The sequence below is a fragment of the Mirounga leonina genome, unplaced genomic scaffold (genome assembly GCF_011800145.1).
Source record: "Mirounga leonina isolate KUSES-001 unplaced genomic scaffold, KU_Mleo_1.0 Mir_180, whole genome shotgun sequence".
Taxonomy (NCBI): Eukaryota; Metazoa; Chordata; class Mammalia; order Carnivora; family Phocidae; genus Mirounga; species Mirounga leonina.
In genome coordinates, this window is record NW_023270469.1 from 6375292 (window position 1) to 6395867 (window position 20576).

General features: G+C 43.9%; 1 protein-coding gene across 1 annotated transcript; it reads left to right on the top strand.

Moving 5' to 3' along the window:
• Nucleotides 1–14097: 14097 nt before the first annotated feature.
• Nucleotides 14098–16591, top strand: SDR42E1 (short chain dehydrogenase/reductase family 42E, member 1). The gene is given in 3 exon segments (XM_035024717.1): nucleotides 14098–14738; nucleotides 15355–15531; nucleotides 15533–16591. Coding segments are annotated over 3 exon segments (1173 nt in total). The 5' UTR covers nucleotides 14098–14670; the 3' UTR covers nucleotides 16461–16591.
• The last annotated feature ends 3985 nt before the right edge of the window (nucleotides 16592–20576 follow it).

The window sequence follows — 20576 nt, forward strand, 5'->3', positions numbered from 1 at the left end:
TATAAGTGTTGAAGCAAGACATTTCATAAGACGGTCATTCATTCACCACATATTTACCACTATGTGCCAGGTGTTGTTCTAGGTACTGAGAATACAACAGTGAGTAAAATGACTTCGTTCCTGCCTTCACAGAGAAGCCTAAATTCTAATTAGGGAGACAGACCAGTAAATAGACAATTACAATATAGCTATGAGACACATACCTCTGGAAATCTTTCAAGTTGATATTAATCATCTGACATTTCTTTATCTTGCCAACAATGATATCAAAAGTGACTTTGTCAAATCCCTTGCTGAAATCCAAAATCTGTGTGTTTACTCATTCCACTAATCAGTAGAGTCACCCTAATCTCACATGTTTATTTATTGGCCAGCCATGTTAGGTCCTAGTAACCATCCATTCCTCTTCTAAGATTACCCAAACCACTCTTTTTCTAAGAGTCATGAAGAGAATCAGATTCCCCTCTGCTCCATGGTTTTCAGAAGACATTTTCTTTCTCTTTTTGAAAATTCAAGACAAAAATTGGGAGCTTGGGGCTTTCAGAGCTCAGAAGTGCTTCTCAGAGTTATTAATCTATGAATATGCTCATGACATCAAAGGTGTTGTTGATAAAATCCAAATCTGGATTTTAGTATTATAGAGAAAGTTATCCTACCTTTAAGTTTAGAAATGTTTTACATTTTTTAGTTTCTGTACTGTGTAATCTTCTTACAAATCTTTGATGTGATTCTAGCTGATAATTTCCTGGGACCGTAACTAAATAATTAGACTGCAACTAAATAATAAAATTGCCTAGATCAGTACTTCCCAAATTTTGTACTTCATAACCAGTGCAATCTTTTTAAAAGGAGAGAGATACACATTCAGTCTCCACCATTTAACTTTGCCAAGTGAGAATGCATTTAAAAATCAACTATCAACAGTCTACAAAAGAAAAGGTATCTTAACACTAAAAAAAAAAAAAGAAAAAAGAAAACAGTCTCAGAATGAAATAAAGTCTCATACTGAATAAATTTAACTTTATGAGAAACTTTCTAAGTTGTCCTCATTTTTCAGAGAGCCCCCCTGCCACCCGCCCAGCCGTAAAAGTTTTGTCACTGTCAGCAGGCAATGTGGGAACAAAAGTGAGAAAGCTATAGGGCTCTGCTCTGAAGACAATAGAAATTCATACTCATGAGATTTAGGGAATAAGTGCTAGATTCTGTGAACAGGAGGTGGCATGCTAAATCCTGATATTTTTATTTGTGCTCTTCCTGGGCTGATTTCCTTCTCTTCTCAGCACTAACCACAGCAAAGAACAAAACAGCATCAAGAATGGAAAAGTCAAACACATGAACCCATTGTCCTTGCCTCCCATACATTGTGTATCAAAGCAAAAACATTAGGAAAGAGCCAGCTTGAAAGATCCCTGAGTTCTATTTGACATTGTATAACCAAACAGTAACATTAGGGAGGGGAGTGGGGGGGATGGGGTAACTGGGTGATGGGCAGTATTAAGTAGGGCACGTGTGGTGATGAGCACTGGGTGTTATATGCAACTAATGAATCGTTGACCACTACATCAAAAACTAATAATGTACTATATGCTGGCTTATTGAACACAATAATAAAAATAAATAAATATAAATATTAAAAAATAAAAAAAATAACATTAGTAAAGAGCCAGCTTGAAAGATCCCTGAGTTGTATTTGGACTTACCCACGTTATTTACTGACACAGGTTGGTTCTCTACTATACAGCTTATTTCTCATGCGTACATTAAGGAATCAACATGAATAAAACTATTTCTGCCCATGCCTCCAAATCACTCTCCTTTCTCGTTCTCCCTTAAATGCCTTGCAATTAGTCTACAGCCTCTGTCTTCACCTCCTTTCCTCCCTCTTGGGAAGGGCCAGAGTGTGAAAATTCTACTCTGAATCAAGGGGGATAATGGCATGAATGACCCACTCTCACTAGGCTGAATGGTTTGCCAGCTTCTTCCTGCTGCAGAAGGAAGGCCATGTATCTCCTTCCACGCGGGTCAGCTAAGCCCAAGCAACCATTCCATCAAGGCACTGATGATCATACAGCTTCTGGAAGCAATTCTTAAATGTGCTCTAGAGATAGTAACCACTTTTCACTGGCCCATGGTGACATGATGGTCCAGTAAGCACATCTGCTGAGTTTGCATGAAACTGAAGTCATTCAATTTCAAGGATTATCCTCAGAGACTATAGCCTTCCTCTCTTTTTGGCAATAAAATATATTTTGGTGAATGAAATGGTGATGAGAGGATACCACAGTTTAGTTGTTGTTTCTGTTTTGATGCCCTTACTTGGCAAAATTAAAACCTGGCAAGCCTATGTGTCTTCCCAAATTTTGGTCTGAAAATTTACCGGTGTTCAAAATTCAAAAACGTGGGAGCCACACTAATAGACAATATGGTAGCTTTGAGCTAGCTAGCTCTGGGTAGAAATCCAGCTCTGCTATTTACTTGACTGTATGAACTGCTCTCTCTGCTCTGAGCCACAATCTCTTGCCAATAGTGGGATGATAATTCATACCTCATATTGGTTATAAAGATAATCTGTGTAAAAGGCCTGGCATATCAGAGTTTTCAATGGCAGCCATTATCACAAGAATCTTTTCGGTCTCAACAAGATTTCCTTTCTTTCAGTTTCTGTCCCTTTTCCTTGGGACTTGCAAATTGAGAGGTAGGAGCTGAAGGCACCAAGGCACAGTTGGGCATGGCTTCTCTCATATAGTCGTGGCGCCCAGGCTGAAGGTTCACAGAAGGAAACACACTTGCATCTGTATCTCCAGACGGGAGATTAAATCTAGGATGAGTCTATTAGAAAGACAACATTTCAGAACTTGGGAGCACAGCTGAATACCAAAAGTAAATTACACCATAAGCCAGATGTTCCAGGAACTTCTTTTCCATTTTTTTTTCTTTTGCCTGAAGGGAAAGTTTTAGTTCATAAAGAAAACAATGAGCAGAAATTGCTATCGCAAAATTGTTCGTGGTTATTTAAAATGAGCCCATTTGAAAATAATCAAAGATGTGCACAATGATTTATAGAGGAAGTTGTTCATTTCAGTGTTATTTATCATATGTATAACATAGAAACATCCTAAATGGCTAAACATAAAGGATTTGTTATATAAATGACAGTACTTTCATTTGATGGACTGCTATACAGCCATTAAAAATCATGTTGTTGAAGAATATTTAATGACTTGAGAAAACATTTGCAATATTTTTTTGAGCAAGGAGAGCAGGTTACAAAGTAGAACATATAATATGATCACATTTTATGTCCTTATAACACAGATACCAGTTGGAACTTCCTAGTCGGGACCCAGATAAGATTGGCTCGAATTCCCCATTCTATGGCCTAGGGTCGTCAAAGCCTTGCCTATATTCCTGGAGATCCTAGGGACCTACCCTCTTAGAGTTCCTTCTGCCTCCTGTCAGTCACTGCTTCTCTCTACCGTTCTGAACTCAGCAGGAAACTCAGCTTCTCTTTTCTGTTTGCAAAACAAGATGTATAGTAGTAAAGTCAGCCATAGCAAAGTTCCTCTGGATTTTAACGACCTGAGAGTTGGGCCTGGGAGAGAGGGAGGGATGGAAGAATCATGTACATCACTGTAGTGGGGTGAATAGTGGCTCCCAAAAGATACGTCCATGTCCTAACTCCACGAACCTGTGAATGTGATATTATTTTGGAAAAAGTATGTTTGCCAGTGTAATTAAGTTAAGGATCTTTTTTTTTCTTTTTAAGAAAAAAACCTTTTTATTTTTTTATGGTGAAAAAATTTATGTTTCGATTTAGCCAGTTGGACTCAGTTTAGATGATCCCGAATTTGTTGGCAACATCCAAAGCATTATCATCAGGAGCCAGTTGAACGTATGCCTTCTTCTCTCCATCAGGCCTGATCAGGGTGTTGATCTTGGCCACGTCAGTGTCCTAGAGCTTCTTCACAGCCTGTTTGATCTGGAACTTGTTAGCTTTGATGTCCACATGAACACAGGTGTGCTATTGTCTTCTATTTTCTTCATGGCTGACTCAGGAGTCAGGGAGAACTTGATAATGGCCTAGTGATCAAGCTTGTTTCTCCTGGGATGCTCTTATGAGGATATTCGAGTACTTTTGTGTGTGTGTGTGACTGGGGATGCCTTTCAGCACTGCTTTCTTGGCGTTCCAAGCCTTTGCTTTGGCTTCGGCTTTGGGAGGGCAGAGGCTTCCTTCCTCACCTTCGGCACCACCTTCATGATAGGAAGTTAAGGATCTTTAGATTAGATCATTCTGGATTAGGACGGACCCTAAGTCCAATGACAGGTATCCTTATAAGAGATAGAAGAGAAAAAGACAGAGGGAAATATGAGGTGAAGGCCATGTGAAGATGGAGGCAGAGAGGGGGGAGATATGGCCATAGCCAAGGAATGCATAGAGCCTCCAGAAGCTGGAAAAGACAAGGAAGATTCCTCCCCTAGGCTTCAGAAGGAGCATAGCCCTGCGCCCACCTTGATTTCAGACTTCTGGCCTCCGGAACTATGAGGGAGCACATTTCTGTTGTTTAAGCCACTCAGTCTGTGGTAGTTTGTTATGGAGACTAACACAGTCACCACAGTGCGTGGAACAGTGACAGGAACTTTACCTACTAAGAAGGTCCTTCATGTCCTCCTCTCTTCACCACACTGGACTCTACTGACCTCATAGATGCTTCCTTGAGCTTCTCTCCCTCTCTCTTTAACCCCCTCCTCTTCCTCCTTCCCTTACTGTGGCATGGCCTTCCACTTCTCCTCCCTCACCCTGCAGAGTTACAAGCTCACAGCTCACTCTGGGCCTACTCCCAACGAGTACCTTCCAGAAGCACTTCACCATAGCCTTCCACATCTCAGTGAGGCCAGTGAGGAGCCTGCTTCTCCTTCTCCCTCTGCGTGCACTCATTCTCTCTCTCTCTCAAATAAATAAATAAAATATTTTTTAAAAGGAAATATGAAATTTTTTTTCCCTAACAGCTGATCATTAAATATCATTGGGGGCATATAACTCAGAAAGAACTCAAATACTTCGATTTGGCTGATTGACTTGGCAAGGCGGAATGGCTTTGCCAATTATATGATGAATATCTTCCATAGTTGAAAGAGGTAAATCGGTTACAAAGTTGCCGTAAAATATATTTAAGACACTTGGTCAAAGTATTTTAGCAAAAATATGACACACGCACAATATGGCACTTGTATTGAAATTAACTGTTTTGATTTACCCAACTCTGAGTATACCTAGTTAAACAAGATTCCTCTGAGTGGAAGAACAGTGGCCACTCCACAGAGCCACCCCATGGATAGGCAGGAGCCTCTCCCCGCTCTCTCTCTCTCTGTCCTTCCACATTCCCAAGTCCTGTGGTCCATGTGGTGCCCCGGCATTGCCTCATTTCGTGTCCTACTCTCTTACCTGGGGCTCTCACTCAGCTTCGCCTTACTGCACAGGACTGGAGGCAGTGAGGTGTTTAGACCCTGGGAGGGGAGGAAGGGAGTGAGCAGGGAGCTCTGTGGCCTGGCCTCAAGATGGATTGTCTCTAAGAGATATTCACACTCTGCAGACAGCCAAGATTAACACTCTGACACTCTGGGCTGTTACCCTTGTTAGGGGGCCATCAGGAAAATAGAAAGGAAGCAGAAGCAATGGAAAGAGAGAATGAGTCTGAGACACTTTGCAAGGCAAAAGTACATGGATACGAGAATGATGGAAAAGAAGGAGGTGTCAAAATAACACAGCCAATACCGGGTGTTGCTGGAGAGAAGGAATATGCCTCTGGACATGAGGTTCAGATAGGGGGACTTCCCCGTAAATAGCTCCCAGGGGCAAGATCATATATGTCTGGGAGTCCCTCGTGCAGGGTTAAGAGTTGAAACCAAGATAACTAGAGAGTTCTTTCAGGCAAAGGATGTAGATGGAGAAGGAAAGAAAGCTGGAGGTTGAATCTTGGGCTGGGAAGAAAGATCAAAGGAGGCAAAGAAAGAAGATGAAGGAGGGGATGAAGGGGGAGGAGAAGGAGGAGGAAGAGACAGAGATGAGCATAAATAGGGGAGTGTTAGTCAAAGGAGAAGGGGTCCCAAAGGAAAAGAGGGAGAGTGATACTGTCCGTGACAGAAATTCAAATACCAGGCAACTAGGGAGGAAAGGGTCTTGCAAAAAGGAAAATCTAAACAAATGGTAAATTTTAATTTGTCTTGCATAACTGAATCCCTGATGAAACATCTGTGCAAGAATTGCATTTAGTATCATATAATGAACTCATCGCACTCACAGGATTGCCTTTAGTTTCGTAGATGCAGCTGAATAGGATACACGTTTTTCTTTCAAGAAACACCACCTGAATGTTCCTTACAAACGGAGAGGGGGAAATAAAAGGAACTTCATTTCTGTACCGTGCATACCTATTCATATTATGTTGTACTGCCATGCTCTCTGAGGGAGGAACACCTTTGGGTATGCTGTGGGTTAGGTAAACACCCACTAAATATTGATGCCTGCATAATTAGAATGACTAAAATAATCCTGGCATAAAATTACCCTAGCAGTTAGAAGAGAGACAAAATGAAGTAATTTGATCATGAAAATCAATACAAGTCGACTCTCGGTTTTCAATGCAGCTAATTGGAAGCCATTTATTATACAAACCCCGCTTTTGCTCGTGGTCTGTACTCTTTTCCCTCTGAGAAAGAGGAAGGGGGGAGGAGAGTCCTGGGAGCAAAGCTGTCATACTGGGATGGTGGAAAGGAGAAGTATGCTTACTTCTCGAAGGCAGCGGCTCCTGAACTCTTACCTGTATTGATTTTGTCATCTTCTGTGGGCATGTCCAGGATGATTGGCCATCCTGTTCTCTCCTACTCAAATGACATTGCAATTGCAAAGAGACAGACATTATTGTAGGTGTAGTCTTTTTTTTTTTTTTTTAAGCTTTTATTTATTTATTTGTCAGAGAGAGAGAGCACAAGCAGGGGAGGGGCAGAGGGAGAAGCAAGCTCTCCGTGGAGCAGGGAGCCCGATGCGGGGCTCGATCCCAGGACCCTGGGATCATGACCTGAGCTGACGGCAGATGCCTAACCGACTGAGCCACCCAGGTGTCCCATGGTTTAATCTTTTTTAAATAAGAGTTTTAATGAGCTATATAATTCACATATCGTAAAACCCACCCATGGAAAGGGTGATTTACAAATCAGTGATTGTTAGCCTTCACAGAGCTGTACAATCATCACCATATTTCATCACTGTAGAAAGAAACCCTATTTCCACTAGCGCTCACTCCCCATTGCACCCCAAACATCCCAGCTGCTGGCCACCACCAATCTGCTTTCTGTCTCTATGGACTTGCCTATTCTGGACATTTCATATAAATGGAATCATGAAGTATGTGGTCTTTTGTGATTGGCTTCTGAAACTGGCTAATAAAAACATGGGCACGATGTTTTCTAGGTTCATCAATGGTGTAGCCTGTATCAGTACAGATGGCCCCTGACCTAAGACTTAGGATGGTTCGACTTTTGATTTTCAACTTTACCACAGTGAGGGAGCAATGTGCCTTCAGGAGAAACTGCACTCGAATTTGGAATTTGGGATTTGGGTCTTTTCCCCCAGGCTACCAATATTTAGGATGATCCTCTCTCATGATGCTGGGTGGCAGCAATAAGCGAAAGCTCCCAGTCAACCATGCGATCGTAAGGATAAACAACTGAGCCACTTACAACCATTCTGTGTTTCACTTCCAATACAGTATTTGATAAATTACACAGATACTCAAACTCTATTATAAAGCGGGCTTTGTGTTAGATGATTTTGCCCAACTGTAGGCTAATGGAAGTGTTCTGAGCACATTTAAAGTAGGTTCAACTAAGCTATGATATTCAATAGGTTAGGTGTAGTAAATGCATTTTTGACTTAAGATATTTTCAACCTACGATGGCTTTCTCAGGACATAACCCCACTGTAAGTCGAGGAAGGTCCGTACTTGGTTGCTTTTTACAGCTGAATAATATTCTGTTTGTGTAGATGTATCCCATTTTTTTTGTCCATTCACCCATTAATGGACATTTGGGTTCTTTCTTTTTTGGAGCTATTATGAATAATGTGGATGTGAACATTCCTGTAAACGTTTTGCACGTATAGTCTTGAAGGTGATCTGTAACAGGAGCAGCGAATATTGCCCAGCAGGTGTCTGTGGGGGACACAGACCTCACCTTATCTCATCAGCTCAGGACTCCTCTGTGAAGAGTCGGCATTCAAATCCCCACTGCTCTGACTCCAAGGTCTGTTTCTTACTTCCTTGCTATACCTCCTTTAAGTCTAAAGACTAGAAAGGGGAGTTATTCATTACTTCATGCTCACTACTATACTCTAGGTAGGACATTAGTTATAACACCTCCTAGCTGATCACAACACATACCGTTTGAAAACCGCCAACCATGAAAGTGTGGCCTCCTGGAGAAAGGATCTCAAGGGGCAGAAGGAAGCCCTCAAAGTGTATCAGGACAGTGTTTTTCAGATGCTGCAATTCCCTGAAACCACGGCAGAGGTGTAAAGAAGCTCCAGTATCTGAGTAGTATGCAGAACCGTATTTCCCTTTTCCTCCTAGGACAGACATAGCCCGCACCTCTCTATTCCTTAGACGTATCACACTCAATCCCGACTCTACACTTTTGCCCTGTTATTTCTTCCACCAAGATGTCCCTTTCTTCTCTTCTTGGGCCGCCTCCTATTCATTCTTTAGGGCTCGTGTCATAAGCCACTTCCTCAGTAGACACCTGAGGAGCTGTGCCCAAGGAAATCACTGGGATTGGAGAGAAAGCCCACTCCTCAGCAACCTCAATATGGAGCACCCTTAAAAAGCACAGCATTAGAGGATTCTGGTGTGTAGCAGATGCTGTTGGTGTCCCACTGCCATGCCCTCACACCTACTGGAATTGGAAAAAGAGGGAAAATCAGGGACACCGGAAAACATATGCATACACATAAATGTGGAAACTCAGAGATGGAGAGTTAAAAAGACACATGCAGGTGAATATTCAGGAGTCTTATGGAGCCTCATCGTCATCCATCCATTCATCATCCATCTATATATATCCAAGCAATACTGATTGAGCTGAGACACGCCCCCCCCCATACACATTTATCAGGCACCGTGCTCAGCACTGTGGGAACACAAAGACGGAGGCGGAAGTCGAAAAGCAGAAACTGGACGTGGGAATAAAAGTAGATGCGGCCCTGAAGCTGGAACAGTCGGGCTGGGCACGTAGGGGAGATTCCTGGAGCAAACCCACTGGCCCAGCACAGGTGAGGATGGACGTGAAACCTGCACATCATAGAGATGCCGAGACCTCCGGCCTTCCTAGAGAGGCCCGGAAGTGGCTCCCCGAGACCCGTCCGACGGCACGGGCGCGGCGGTCTCGCGAGGCTTGGGCTCCCGGCCTCCCGGCCTGTCGCGGTCAGCAGGTGCTGCCGTCTTCGACGCTGTGAGTGGGCCGGGGTTGGGAGGGCGGCCGCGTCCGCCCCGCGGGGTCCGGGGTCCGGGGTGCGCTGTCCGGGCCGGCGGGAGCGCCGAGAGCAGAGCGTGCGCGGGGTGGTCGGCGCGGCAGTCGGTGACGCCCACCCTGGTGGCGGGAACGACCCCCCTTTCCAGCTCTCTGCTGGATTCCAAGGAGCCAGGCGCGCCAGGCTTTCTAGACTGTCTCGGAGGCCTCAGACCCTGGCCGCTGGGTGCGTTTTGTTTTGTTTTGTTTCTTTTCTTGTTTTTGGTTTTTTAAAGAGCAGACCCCAAGCTCAGAGTTTTCATCAGGCATCTCCATCTGGCTAGACTTGATCATTTGTTTTCATCACACAGTTCCTGGAGATATTACCTTCCCTTACGACAAATCATTCTGGTTTCCCATTTAAAGTGGGAAAGTGAGAGGGGGCGCCTGGGTGGCTCAGTCGGTTAAGCGACTGCCTTCGGCTCAGGTCATGATCCTGGAGTCCCGGGATCGAGTCCCGCATCGGGCTCCCTGCCCGGCGGGGAGTCTGCTTCTCCCTCTGACCCTCCCCCCTCTCATGTGCTCTCTCTCATTCTCTCTCTCTCAAATAAATAAATAGGGCGCCTGGGTGGCTCAGTTGGTTAAGCGACTGCCTTCGGCTCGGGTCATGATCCTGGAGTCCCGGGATCGAGTCCCACATCGGGCTCCCTGCTCGGCAGGGAGTCTGCTTCTCCCTCTGACCCTTCCCCCCTCTCATGTGCTCGCTCTCATTCTCTCTCTCAAATAAATAAAATCTTTAAAAAATAAAAAATAAAAAATAAAGTGGGAATGTGAGGGTCGCCCTTAAAATGAATGTATTTCTTGTAAAAAGGTAAATAGGTTTAAACAAACATAATAGGTAGCAGAGGTACCAGATGTGACAGAAATTGTAAAGGTGGTAAGTAAACAGTGCACTGTCCCAACCCCATGGGGCGACTCGCCTGGTTAAGAGCCCAGCCTTTGGGGGGTGGGGGGGGACGCCTGGGTAGCAAAGTCCTTTTGGGCACTTTTTTTTTTTTTTTTTTTTTTTTCACTTTACTACGACCTTAGTTTTGACTTTTTATTTTTTTTAATCTTATTTTATTATATTATGTTATGTTAGTCACCATGATTCACCGTTTGCGCAAACATCCAGTGCTCCATGCAACACGTTTGGACTCAGTCTCAGCCTCAGGTCTGATCTCAGGGTCCTGAGATTGAGCCCCGCGTGAGTTCTGAGCCCAGTGCAGCATGTGCTTTGAGTTTCTCTCTCCGTCTTCCTATGCCCCTCCCCACTGAGCGCCATCTCTCTCCCTCTCTCTCTCTCTCTGAAATAAATAAATCTTAAAAAAAAAGGGAGCCCAGGCTTGGGAGTACTGCACATCTGACTTCAAGCCGTGGGTGTAGCTCAGCCACTTACAACCAGTTCTGGGTGGGGAATTTAAGATTTTTTTTTCCCTTCCTGCTAATTGAGGTAATTGACATAACACTAGTTTTAAGGTGTACAATGTGATGATTTGTTATACTGTGAAATGGTAACCACGGTAAGGTTTGTTAACATCTCAGGCACCTCACGCAATTAGCTTTTTGTGTGTATGCTGAGAGCTCTAAAGAGCTAGTCTTGGCAACTTTCAAGTGCATGGTAAGGTATTGTTGACTGTAGTGAGGTATACTGCTGTGTATTAGATCCCCAGAACTCATCCTGCCTTATTACTGGAAATGTGTACCCTTTGACCAACATCTCCTTTCGCCTAGCCCCCAGCCCCTGGTAACCACGATGTTTCCCCCTGGAGTATGTCGACTTCCCACTTAATGCTATGCCCTCAGCTAATTTTCTTCCCAAATGTGTCTGGCCTTTTAGGTTGTATATGTCACATCTCTTTTACCTGTATCAGGGTTACTCCCCTTATCATCTTTACCGACTTCGTCTTTATTGCTTTGACTGCTTTGTATTAAGCACAAATAATTTTCAGATCACGCATGGAATTTGAACAGCACCATTTCTAAACCGTCTAGCCTCGATGTATTTTCCTGATCTCAATACAGTAAGAACACAGTTACCTTTTACCTCTAGGTAGTACGTGGGCAGTAATTTAAAACATACCACCACAGAGTTAAACCACTTGGAGCTGTTTTTATCTTCCTTGAAGCAAACATAGTAAATTTTTTTTTTTTATTTTTTTATTAGAGAGAGAGAGAGTACAAGCAGGGGAAGCGGCAGGTAGAGGGAGAGGGAGAAGCAGGCTCCCAGGGAGCCCGACGTGGGGCTCGATCTCAGGACCCTAAGATCACGACCTGGGCCGGAGGCAGCCGCTTAACCGACTGAGCCACCCAGGCGCCCCAATAAAAATCTATTTTTATGAAAGCAGTCTTCAATTCTCCTATCTGTTCTGGACTCCAGTAGCACCTAGATTTGTATATTGCATTATACCCGAGGGTTAGCAGTTGTCATCTTGAACTCGGGATGAAGGAACTGTGTGCGTAATCTAAGGTTCTTATTACTGATCCTTAGCATTTAATTAGGTCTTTGTAAATTTAAAGTACCCATAGTCATTTTTATGAGTTTTCTCATAACTTCCCTGTGAGATATCAACTTTATTACCCTCACTTTTATCTTAGTATTATCAAGAGGTCAGGTGGATTTAAATTTCATTTTTTCTTGTTTGTAATTAAGATTCCTTTTTCTGGCTCATGCACTTAACTTTAACCCATATCCACTAGAATGACTGCTCAGGTCAGATGTGACCGTTCACCCTCCACTCAGGGGAAAGCAATTACTAAGCTGGGTTTTGAAAGAGCCTTAAAGCAGTTGAGATTGGGTGCCCAGCCCCAGAAGGAATCAGATGGTAACTAATTAATAAAAGAGAAGCCGTAAAGTGTAAAGATCAGGCAGCTGGTTGAAGAAAAACTGTTATCTACTCTTCTCCCTTCTGGCTTAGTGTTCTTGGGAGTTTCTTGCAATTTCCTGAGAAATGTGTCTACTGCGTTTTGTCTATGCTTGCTGATGTGGGGAGCCAGGAAGGGAGGCCGTGGCTTCTGGTGGTAATGCTAATGGCTGGTAACCTGTGAAGGTTTTACCCACCTGGTGGTGGATAGGCTTCGTTTCCTTGCTGTTTGTCTTGCTAAATCATTACTTTTTCCTTACTCATTGCCACCTTTCTCCTCTGACCCTCCTGATCAGGTCAGTTATATAAATTCTTGCTTCAGATCATTGTGGAATTAGTTGGAAGGTAATAAGGAGTAGCATGAATAGGCCTGGCAGGTACTCTGATGCGTTAATAATTTGAACTTGTACATTCCCAGCATGACTAATGTGCACATGAACCATGGCTGACTTGTGGTCCTGTGACTGCACTGGAATGTGCAGTTTTAAAAACAAAGAATAATTAGAGATTAGGAAGAATTTCTGTTGGAATTTTCCTAATTGGACTCTGAGGCCTGGCCCATTTTCTGAATCCCTTCTCGTGGAATTCTTGTGGAGGCACTAAGAATATCTTAAACTTTGTTATCTGGCATCCTCTTAATCAGAATAGAACATCTGTTAACCAAATGGAACATTTCTAAAACCTATGTGTACTGTTTCAGTGAATGTCCGCACACTCTTCAGACTTCACCTGGACGCTGCCCACTGGGGTCTCAGTTGCTCACCAGATCCTGTCCTGTTTTCAGCTCAGCACGCTGGCATTTCTTGCTCACAGATAAGCCTCGAGCCCAGTCCCATCACCCTTTACTGAGACTCTTGGCTGTTTCCAGCCTCACCCTCCTCCAGGGAAAGCTTGACCCTTAGCAAGGACCAAAGGGAGCAAGCCTGTTCAGTAAACCTACAAAGGCTTTCAACTGTCTACAGAATAGAATCTACACTCCCCCCCAGGAACTCAGAGGTGTCTCAAAGCTGACCCTAGGCCATCTTTCCCACCTCAGTCACCAGCTACGTGCTTTGGCTTCAGTTTGTATACCAGCCCCAGTGGACTCACCATATTAATTGCCCAACACAGCCTTCCTGTTGCTGTTCCATTCATTAACGATGCCCCCTCAGCCGGTGGTAAGCCTCTGCCTTGTCCTGATTCACTCCTCAGTGAAGTCTTCTCTAATACGCCCTTCAGAATCAGTTTCTCTCGACACCACCTCGGTGCTGCCATAGCACTTTGCTTACACCAACATTTAACAGTAATCTTGTTTTCTCCTTTTCGCTTTGTAGTTTAGATATTTGCAAAAGGCTCTCTCCATCATAAATTCCAGAAAGCAGAATTCTGTCTCATTTAGCTTTGTGTTGTTTTCACTCCATAACTCAGCGTTTCTCAGAAGAGAAGTTAAATGAAAGTAGCAGTGTTCGTTGACAAACATAACGATGACTCTTACACACTGCAGGGCCCTGCATCATTTGTGCCCATCAGAATTTTACTGAACTGGATGTATTTCACAGTGTTCAAAATCATCCATAATTTGAACAAATATTTGTTGAGCATCTGCCATGTTCTAGGTTCTGGTACAGACCTGCCAGTGGAAAAGGCGGAAGGTCTCAGTTCTCATGGAACTTACTCAGTTCTCTTGGAAGGAGAGCAATAGTAAAAAAAAAAAAAAAAAAAAAAAAAAAGATAATTTTATGTAGTGAAATGTACCATGAAGAAACAAAGCTGTATTTAAGGTAAGGGGAGCTCTTTTAGGGGGATCAGAGAAGCGTCTCTGATTGAGCAAGTGACATTCAAGCAGACCTACATACTGAAGGGAAGAAGTCTGGGGTGAAGTATCAGTGACTGACATCCAGTGTGTTTGGAAACAGCCTCAGTAGGCGCCACACCAACTGATCGCTGCATGATGGACCGGTTAGCTTTCCTGGCCATCTGATGTACTTAGTACACTCATCCAGAAGAACTTGTCAGGCTTTGTGCAACCGTGTACGTTTGAGAGGTGTAATCATGGTATGTGGAAATGTAATAGAGCAATCAATGCCCAGACTCTAGAGCTTGAAGAAAAGGAAATTGGAGAAATGGCTTCATGGAGTGCCCATTATGTCGGGCATTTTGCTGGGCTTTCATAAGCCTGTGAGCTTATGATCAGCGCCCTGTTTTTTCCTGCAGCAGTAGCCTCCGAGGGATCAGTAACAGTGTTGCATACTTCTTTCTCATAGGTCCAGTGATCTTTTGACTGTCACACATGGACTTCGAAAAATCTCCAAAGGAAACTGTCCTCATTACAGGAGGAGGTGGCTATTTTGGTTTCCGGTCAGTGCATCGATCACACATGTCCATGGAATTATTTTACTGGTAGTTGCTGGAAAAAACAGCCTTCAGTTGCTGGAAAAAAAACAGAGCCTTCAACTCTGACATTAATGTAGTGTCAGCTTCTACTTGTTTGAATAGTGTTAAATCAGAAATGAACTAGGTTGCCCACTGCTCAGATGCTGAAATTCAGAACTACAGATGTATTCTACTTTAAGAAAAATTCTTTGTAAAGGTATTAAATTAGGGAGATAACTGACATCACCAAAAACATTAGAAATAATAGTTATTCTTTTGCAGTTCTGTTATCATTCATAAATATTCCAAAGAATGGGTGGTGGTTTCATAAACGGGGGGGGGGAATGGAATATGTAGATGGCACCGTATTAGAAGATAAAGCCTCTCAGTTTAATTCGGGAAGATGTGTGGATCCTCAGTTTTGAATATTTGCATACTTACTTACATAAGTAAGAGTTGCACCAATGAACATGTAAAGTAAGGGACTTGGGATGAGCCTAGAAGGCTTGGATCAGCCCTACACTGATTGGTAAATTATTTTATGCACTTTTCCTTAGGCATAGCTTACTAGCGATTTGATCTAACTTGCTTCTCATCTCAGCCTAGGCTGTGCTCTGAACCAGAAAGGATTCCATGTGATTCTGTTCGACATCAGCAGCCCTGTTCATTCTATTCCAGAAGGAATCAAGTTTATCCATGGAGACATTCGCCACCTCTCTGACGTGGAGAGCGCCTTCCAGGATGCGGATGTCACGTGTGTGTTCCATATTGCCTCTTACGGGGCGGGAGCAGCTGAATTGGAGCCTGATTGAAGAAGTCAATGTGGGGGGCACAGACAACATCCTCCAGGTTTGCAGGAGGAGAGGGGTGCCAAGATTTGTTTACACCAGCACTTTCAATGTCATCTTTGGAGGTCAAGTTATCAGAAATGGAGATGAATCTCTGCCTTACCTACCTCTTCACCTCCATCCCGATCACTACTCTCGGACCAAATCTATTGCAGAGAAGAAGGTGCTGGAGGCCAATGGTACCAGCCTGGTAAGAAGTGATGGTGTCTTAAGAAGCTGTGCTCTGCGGCCGGCTGGTATCTATGGGCCTGGAGAGCAAAGGCACCTTCCCAGGATAGTGAGGTACATTGAGAGGGGTCTGTTCAAGTTTGTGTACGGAGATCCTAGGAACCTGGTTGAATTTGTCCATGTGGATAACTTGGTACAGGCTCACATTCTGGCCTCAGAGGCTCTGAGAGCTGCCAAGGGCCACATTGCCTCTGGGCAGCCCTACTTCATTTCAGATGGTAGGCCCGTGAACAACTTTGAGTTCTTCCGGCCTTTGGTTGAGGGCCTAGGCTACACGTTCCCATCTGTCCGCCTGCCGTTGACCCTCGTCTACTGCTTTGCTTTCCTAACAGAAATGGTTCACTTCATTTTAGGTCGACTCTACAACTTCCAGCCCTTCCTCACCCGCACAGAAGTTTACAAAACTGGCGTCACACATTACTTTAGCCTAGAGAAGGCCCAGAAGGAGCTCGGTTATGAGCCTCAGCCATTTGACCTCCAGGAAGTAGTAGAATGGTTTAAAGCCCATGGTCATGGCAGAAGTCCTGGGAATCGTGACTCTGAGTGTCTTGTTTGGGATGGGCTGATGGTCTTACTCCTGGCTATAGCAGTTCTCACGTGGCTGCCTACTTTTGTGGTTCTGTCACTATGAGGGAACTAGAAATAAGGACCTGAACACACTTGCTGGGATGGTTTTCAAGAACTATGGGTTTAGGGCGCCTGGGTGGCTCAGTTGGTTGAGCGACTGCCTTCGGCTCAGGTCATGATCCTGGAGTCCCTGGATCGAGTCCCGCATCTCCCTCTGACCCTCCCCCCTCTCATGTGCTCTCTCTCTCTCTCATTCTCTCTGTCTCAAATAAATAAATAAAATCTTTAAAAAAAAAAACAAAAAAACTATGGGTTTAAAATGTCTATCTAGATCTAAATATATCTGTATCTATATAGATATCTAGATAGATAGCAATAGATTTCTGGTAGCAAATTTTGGCTCTTCAAATTGCTACTTAAGAATAGATTCTTGGATCAAGTCTTCATTTCTTACCTTCTTGCACTAATGCTGATAGGAGAAAAAAAGAAGCAAACACAAAGTTGAAATGTAATTTCTTGTATCCTTCTCCTTTGGATGGGTATGATAGAAATCATATTGGAGCCATGGAGCCAGACTGAGGAAGATTGGAAATGTCTTGAATTTCTCTGAGCCAAAAATGTACTTATTTCTGTTCCCTACACTCTGCATCCACTGAAAATAGACTAAAATGTGCACTGATATGGGAACGGCAGAACACTAACAGGCTTGAAAATGTGTGAAAAACCCCAAAATGGGTCAGATCCCTACAGACCAACCCTCTGAGGAGATGGTAGCTGTTGAGAGGCATTAGCTCTTCATTCCTGTAGGATTTAGGAATTAGTTCTTGCCCTTTATGATATAAGGCATGACCCATGTGTGACCGCGTGGTAATGTTTGAGTTTTAAACAAACAGAACTTTGTCTTACCTCATAGGATTCTTCTGAGGATTAAATTAGACAAGACATGTAAAGGGCCACTCAACACACACACAAGCCATTGTTTTTATTCATATCGTTGCTATATATTCCTTATGAGAGTTTTCTTCCTCAGGGGAATTCTGTTCAGAGGGTGCTGTTGTCACTAACCTTTCTGGAACGTCTTTGTGATAAGCCCTCAGTCTGTAACGAGCATGTTTGAATATACTCAGTGTTTGTAAAGTTTTGGTCTCTGAGCTTAGATTGAAGTTTAGGAAACAGCCACACATCTGACTAAGGAAGATGATCAAGCTGATGATGCCATTTGTAATTTAAAAATGAAACATAACTCTCAACCAGTAGACTGGTTTTCTTCTGGGAAGAAATTGGGTTCTCGGAAGGCAACTTCCAGTGAAGGATGTTTTGAACAATGGTGGTATTGTCCAGCCACCCTTGAGGACTGCCGTGGAAGGCATTCAAGATGTCCTGTTGCACAGGAACCAAAGTGAAAAGAAGACAGAGAATCTTTACCCGTTCCATGATTCCAGCTTCAGAAAAGACCATATTCCAGCACAAGGCAGAGAGATTGCTGCAGAAGGTTACGTTAGAATTGTGTTGAGATTATTGGCAGAAAGAGGAAGCTAGATGAATACTCCCTGGTAAATGCTACCTGGGTATTTTGGAAAAAATGCTCAACCTGATACCAGAAGACCTGCAACCATGAAGATACTGTGTGGCTTTAATCCAGTAACTGAAGCCTCTTACTTTCCTCACTTGGGAAATAGGAATGACTTGTATTTGCCTTTGCTACAAACCCACCACCCACCTCACAGGGTTTGTTGTGAGCACAAAATAAGATGTCGTGAAAGTACTTTTAATATATAAATTACCACATAAATACGAGGTAGTGGTAGTGTTCATTTTTGGTAAAATGTTTTTAGAGTCTTTTCTATCTTAAGTTTTTTTTTGTTGTTGGGTGGTGGAGGGGCAGAGGGAGAGAGGTAATCCCAAGCAGGCTCCATGCCCAGCACGGAGCCTGATGTGGGGCTCGATCTCACTACTCTGAGATCATGACTTGAGCTGAAATCGAGAGTTGGATGCTTAACTACTGAGCCGCCCAGGCGCCCCTATCTTAAGCTTTTGCTTTAGTCTGGAGTTACCTTGTATGAGCACCTATGGCATACCCAACAGTACAGCTATAGGGCAGGTTCCTCTGCCCTCTGCCGCCTTATAGCCCACTAATGGCATGGCGTGTCCACACGAGGTCACTGATGGAGCGGGTACGTTCAGTAAAACATTTGTCTGCTGTTACTGAGAGGCGTTGCAGACTTTCAAAACATGTTTTTATTGAAGTCCTTCAAAAGAATGATAGATACTTCTTAGTTTTCTTACACCAAGTATACTGAGTATAGTGGGGTTTTGATTGGTTTTGTTGTTTTCCACAATCAAGAGAGCCCCATGAAATTCAGGACGGATATATGGGGTCTCTTGTCATCCAGGTGTGAGGCATTTGGCTACGCCATAACATTTGACACTCTTGTCCACTCTTTCCTTGAAACAGTTCATTCACCATTCGTGAACTCATTCTTGGTCTTTCTCCTTGTATTAATTACCTATTGTATTACCTCAAGATCTACTACAAATTACCCTAAGACATACCATCTTAACAAATCACTCCTAGACATATGATCCTAGAACAACAAACATTACGTCCTGGTTTTTATGGGTCAGGCATTTGGGTGCAGCTGAACTGGGTTGGTCTTGCCTAGGGTCCCTCATGAGGGTCATCTCATGATATCTGGTACTGCGGTCATCTGGAAGCCTGACTGAAGCCGGAGGATCCACCTCCAGGATGGCTGATCCACATGACTGTTGGCAGGAGGCTCAGTTCCTCACCATGTAGGCATCTCCATTGGACTGCTTGAATGTTTTCATGACATGGTAGCTGGTTTCCCCCAGAGCAGGTGATCTAAGAGAGCATGGTGGAAGGTACAATGTCTTTCATGACGTATCCTCAAAGGTCACACACTGTCACTCCATAATATACTGTTTACACAGGTCAGTCCTATTCAGTGTGGGAAGGAAGTACCCAAAGGTTTGAATACCAGAAGGTGGGGAATGTTGGGGGCCATCTTGGAGGCTGGGCTCTTGGTTCCATCCTCTGAGTCTCCTTTTCCATTAAAGGTAGCCCATATTTACAGCTACATCGTTTTCTCAGCCTGCTACCACCCAGTAGAATTTGGGAGGTCTAAAGACCTCTTTACACTTTGTAGTGTATCTCTTTTCAGCCCAAGCTGGTGGTGCTACTGCAAATAAAATTTTTCTGAACACTGTGTGTCTCCTGGGAGTCTTATTCCAGTTCACCCCATTATGCAAAAGCCACACCCACAAGTTTGAGATAAGTCCTTCTCTACCTTGGGCTTCTGCTCAGGCTGCTGAGGGACAATACCCTTAAGATTCCTAAAAGCTTTATTATTTGAGCAACACTTTTAAGTACCACCTTGGGTCTCTTAAATCTTCAAAGGTTTTAGCGCCACAGCCTCAGTCATGCACTGTCATTTGCACAATACCATATTGGCTACACAGGTTAGCCCTGTTCCATGTGGCAGGAGACTACCCAGGACGTAAAGACGAGGTGGTGGGGAATCACTGGTGGCCATGCTGGAGCCCACTACCACACTCCTATGTCTCGTCAGTTCCCTCGTCCTCTCCTCCACTCCAGTCCTAAGTGGTAGATTTCTTCAGTGCTCATTACTAGACCCTCTTCTAATATAATTTCTCCAAGCTCCTGATCGCATCCAAACCCCTGGCTTTCATTTCCATCTCTATCCCAAATACATACTACTAGAGTTCCAGCTCAGACCATTCTGAGCTCCAGACCCATCTATCCAAGTCCCTTGCATCTCCACCTGGGTATGTCACATGCACCTCTCCATCAACATATCACACAACCCCTCCAAATTACAGGGTTTCTCTCTTTAGTAAGCATCACCAGTACCCGCTGAATTTCTTATGCCAGAAATCTGGGATAATCTTCGATCCCTGCCTGCCCTTGACACACCTAACCCCCCCCTGAAACCCACTGACTTTAACATCTGTTCATGCCTCAGTGTTGTCCAGGGAACAGGTGTTACCTCTCTCCCCTAGGCTCCAATAATACCCTCTTTTCTCTTCCACCTACATACCCTCCTGCCTGCCTTCAGTCCGTTCTCCATGGGCCAAGCAAAGTGATCCTATATGTAAATGTATGTCACTTCCCTGCTCAAAGCTCTCCTCGGATATAGGC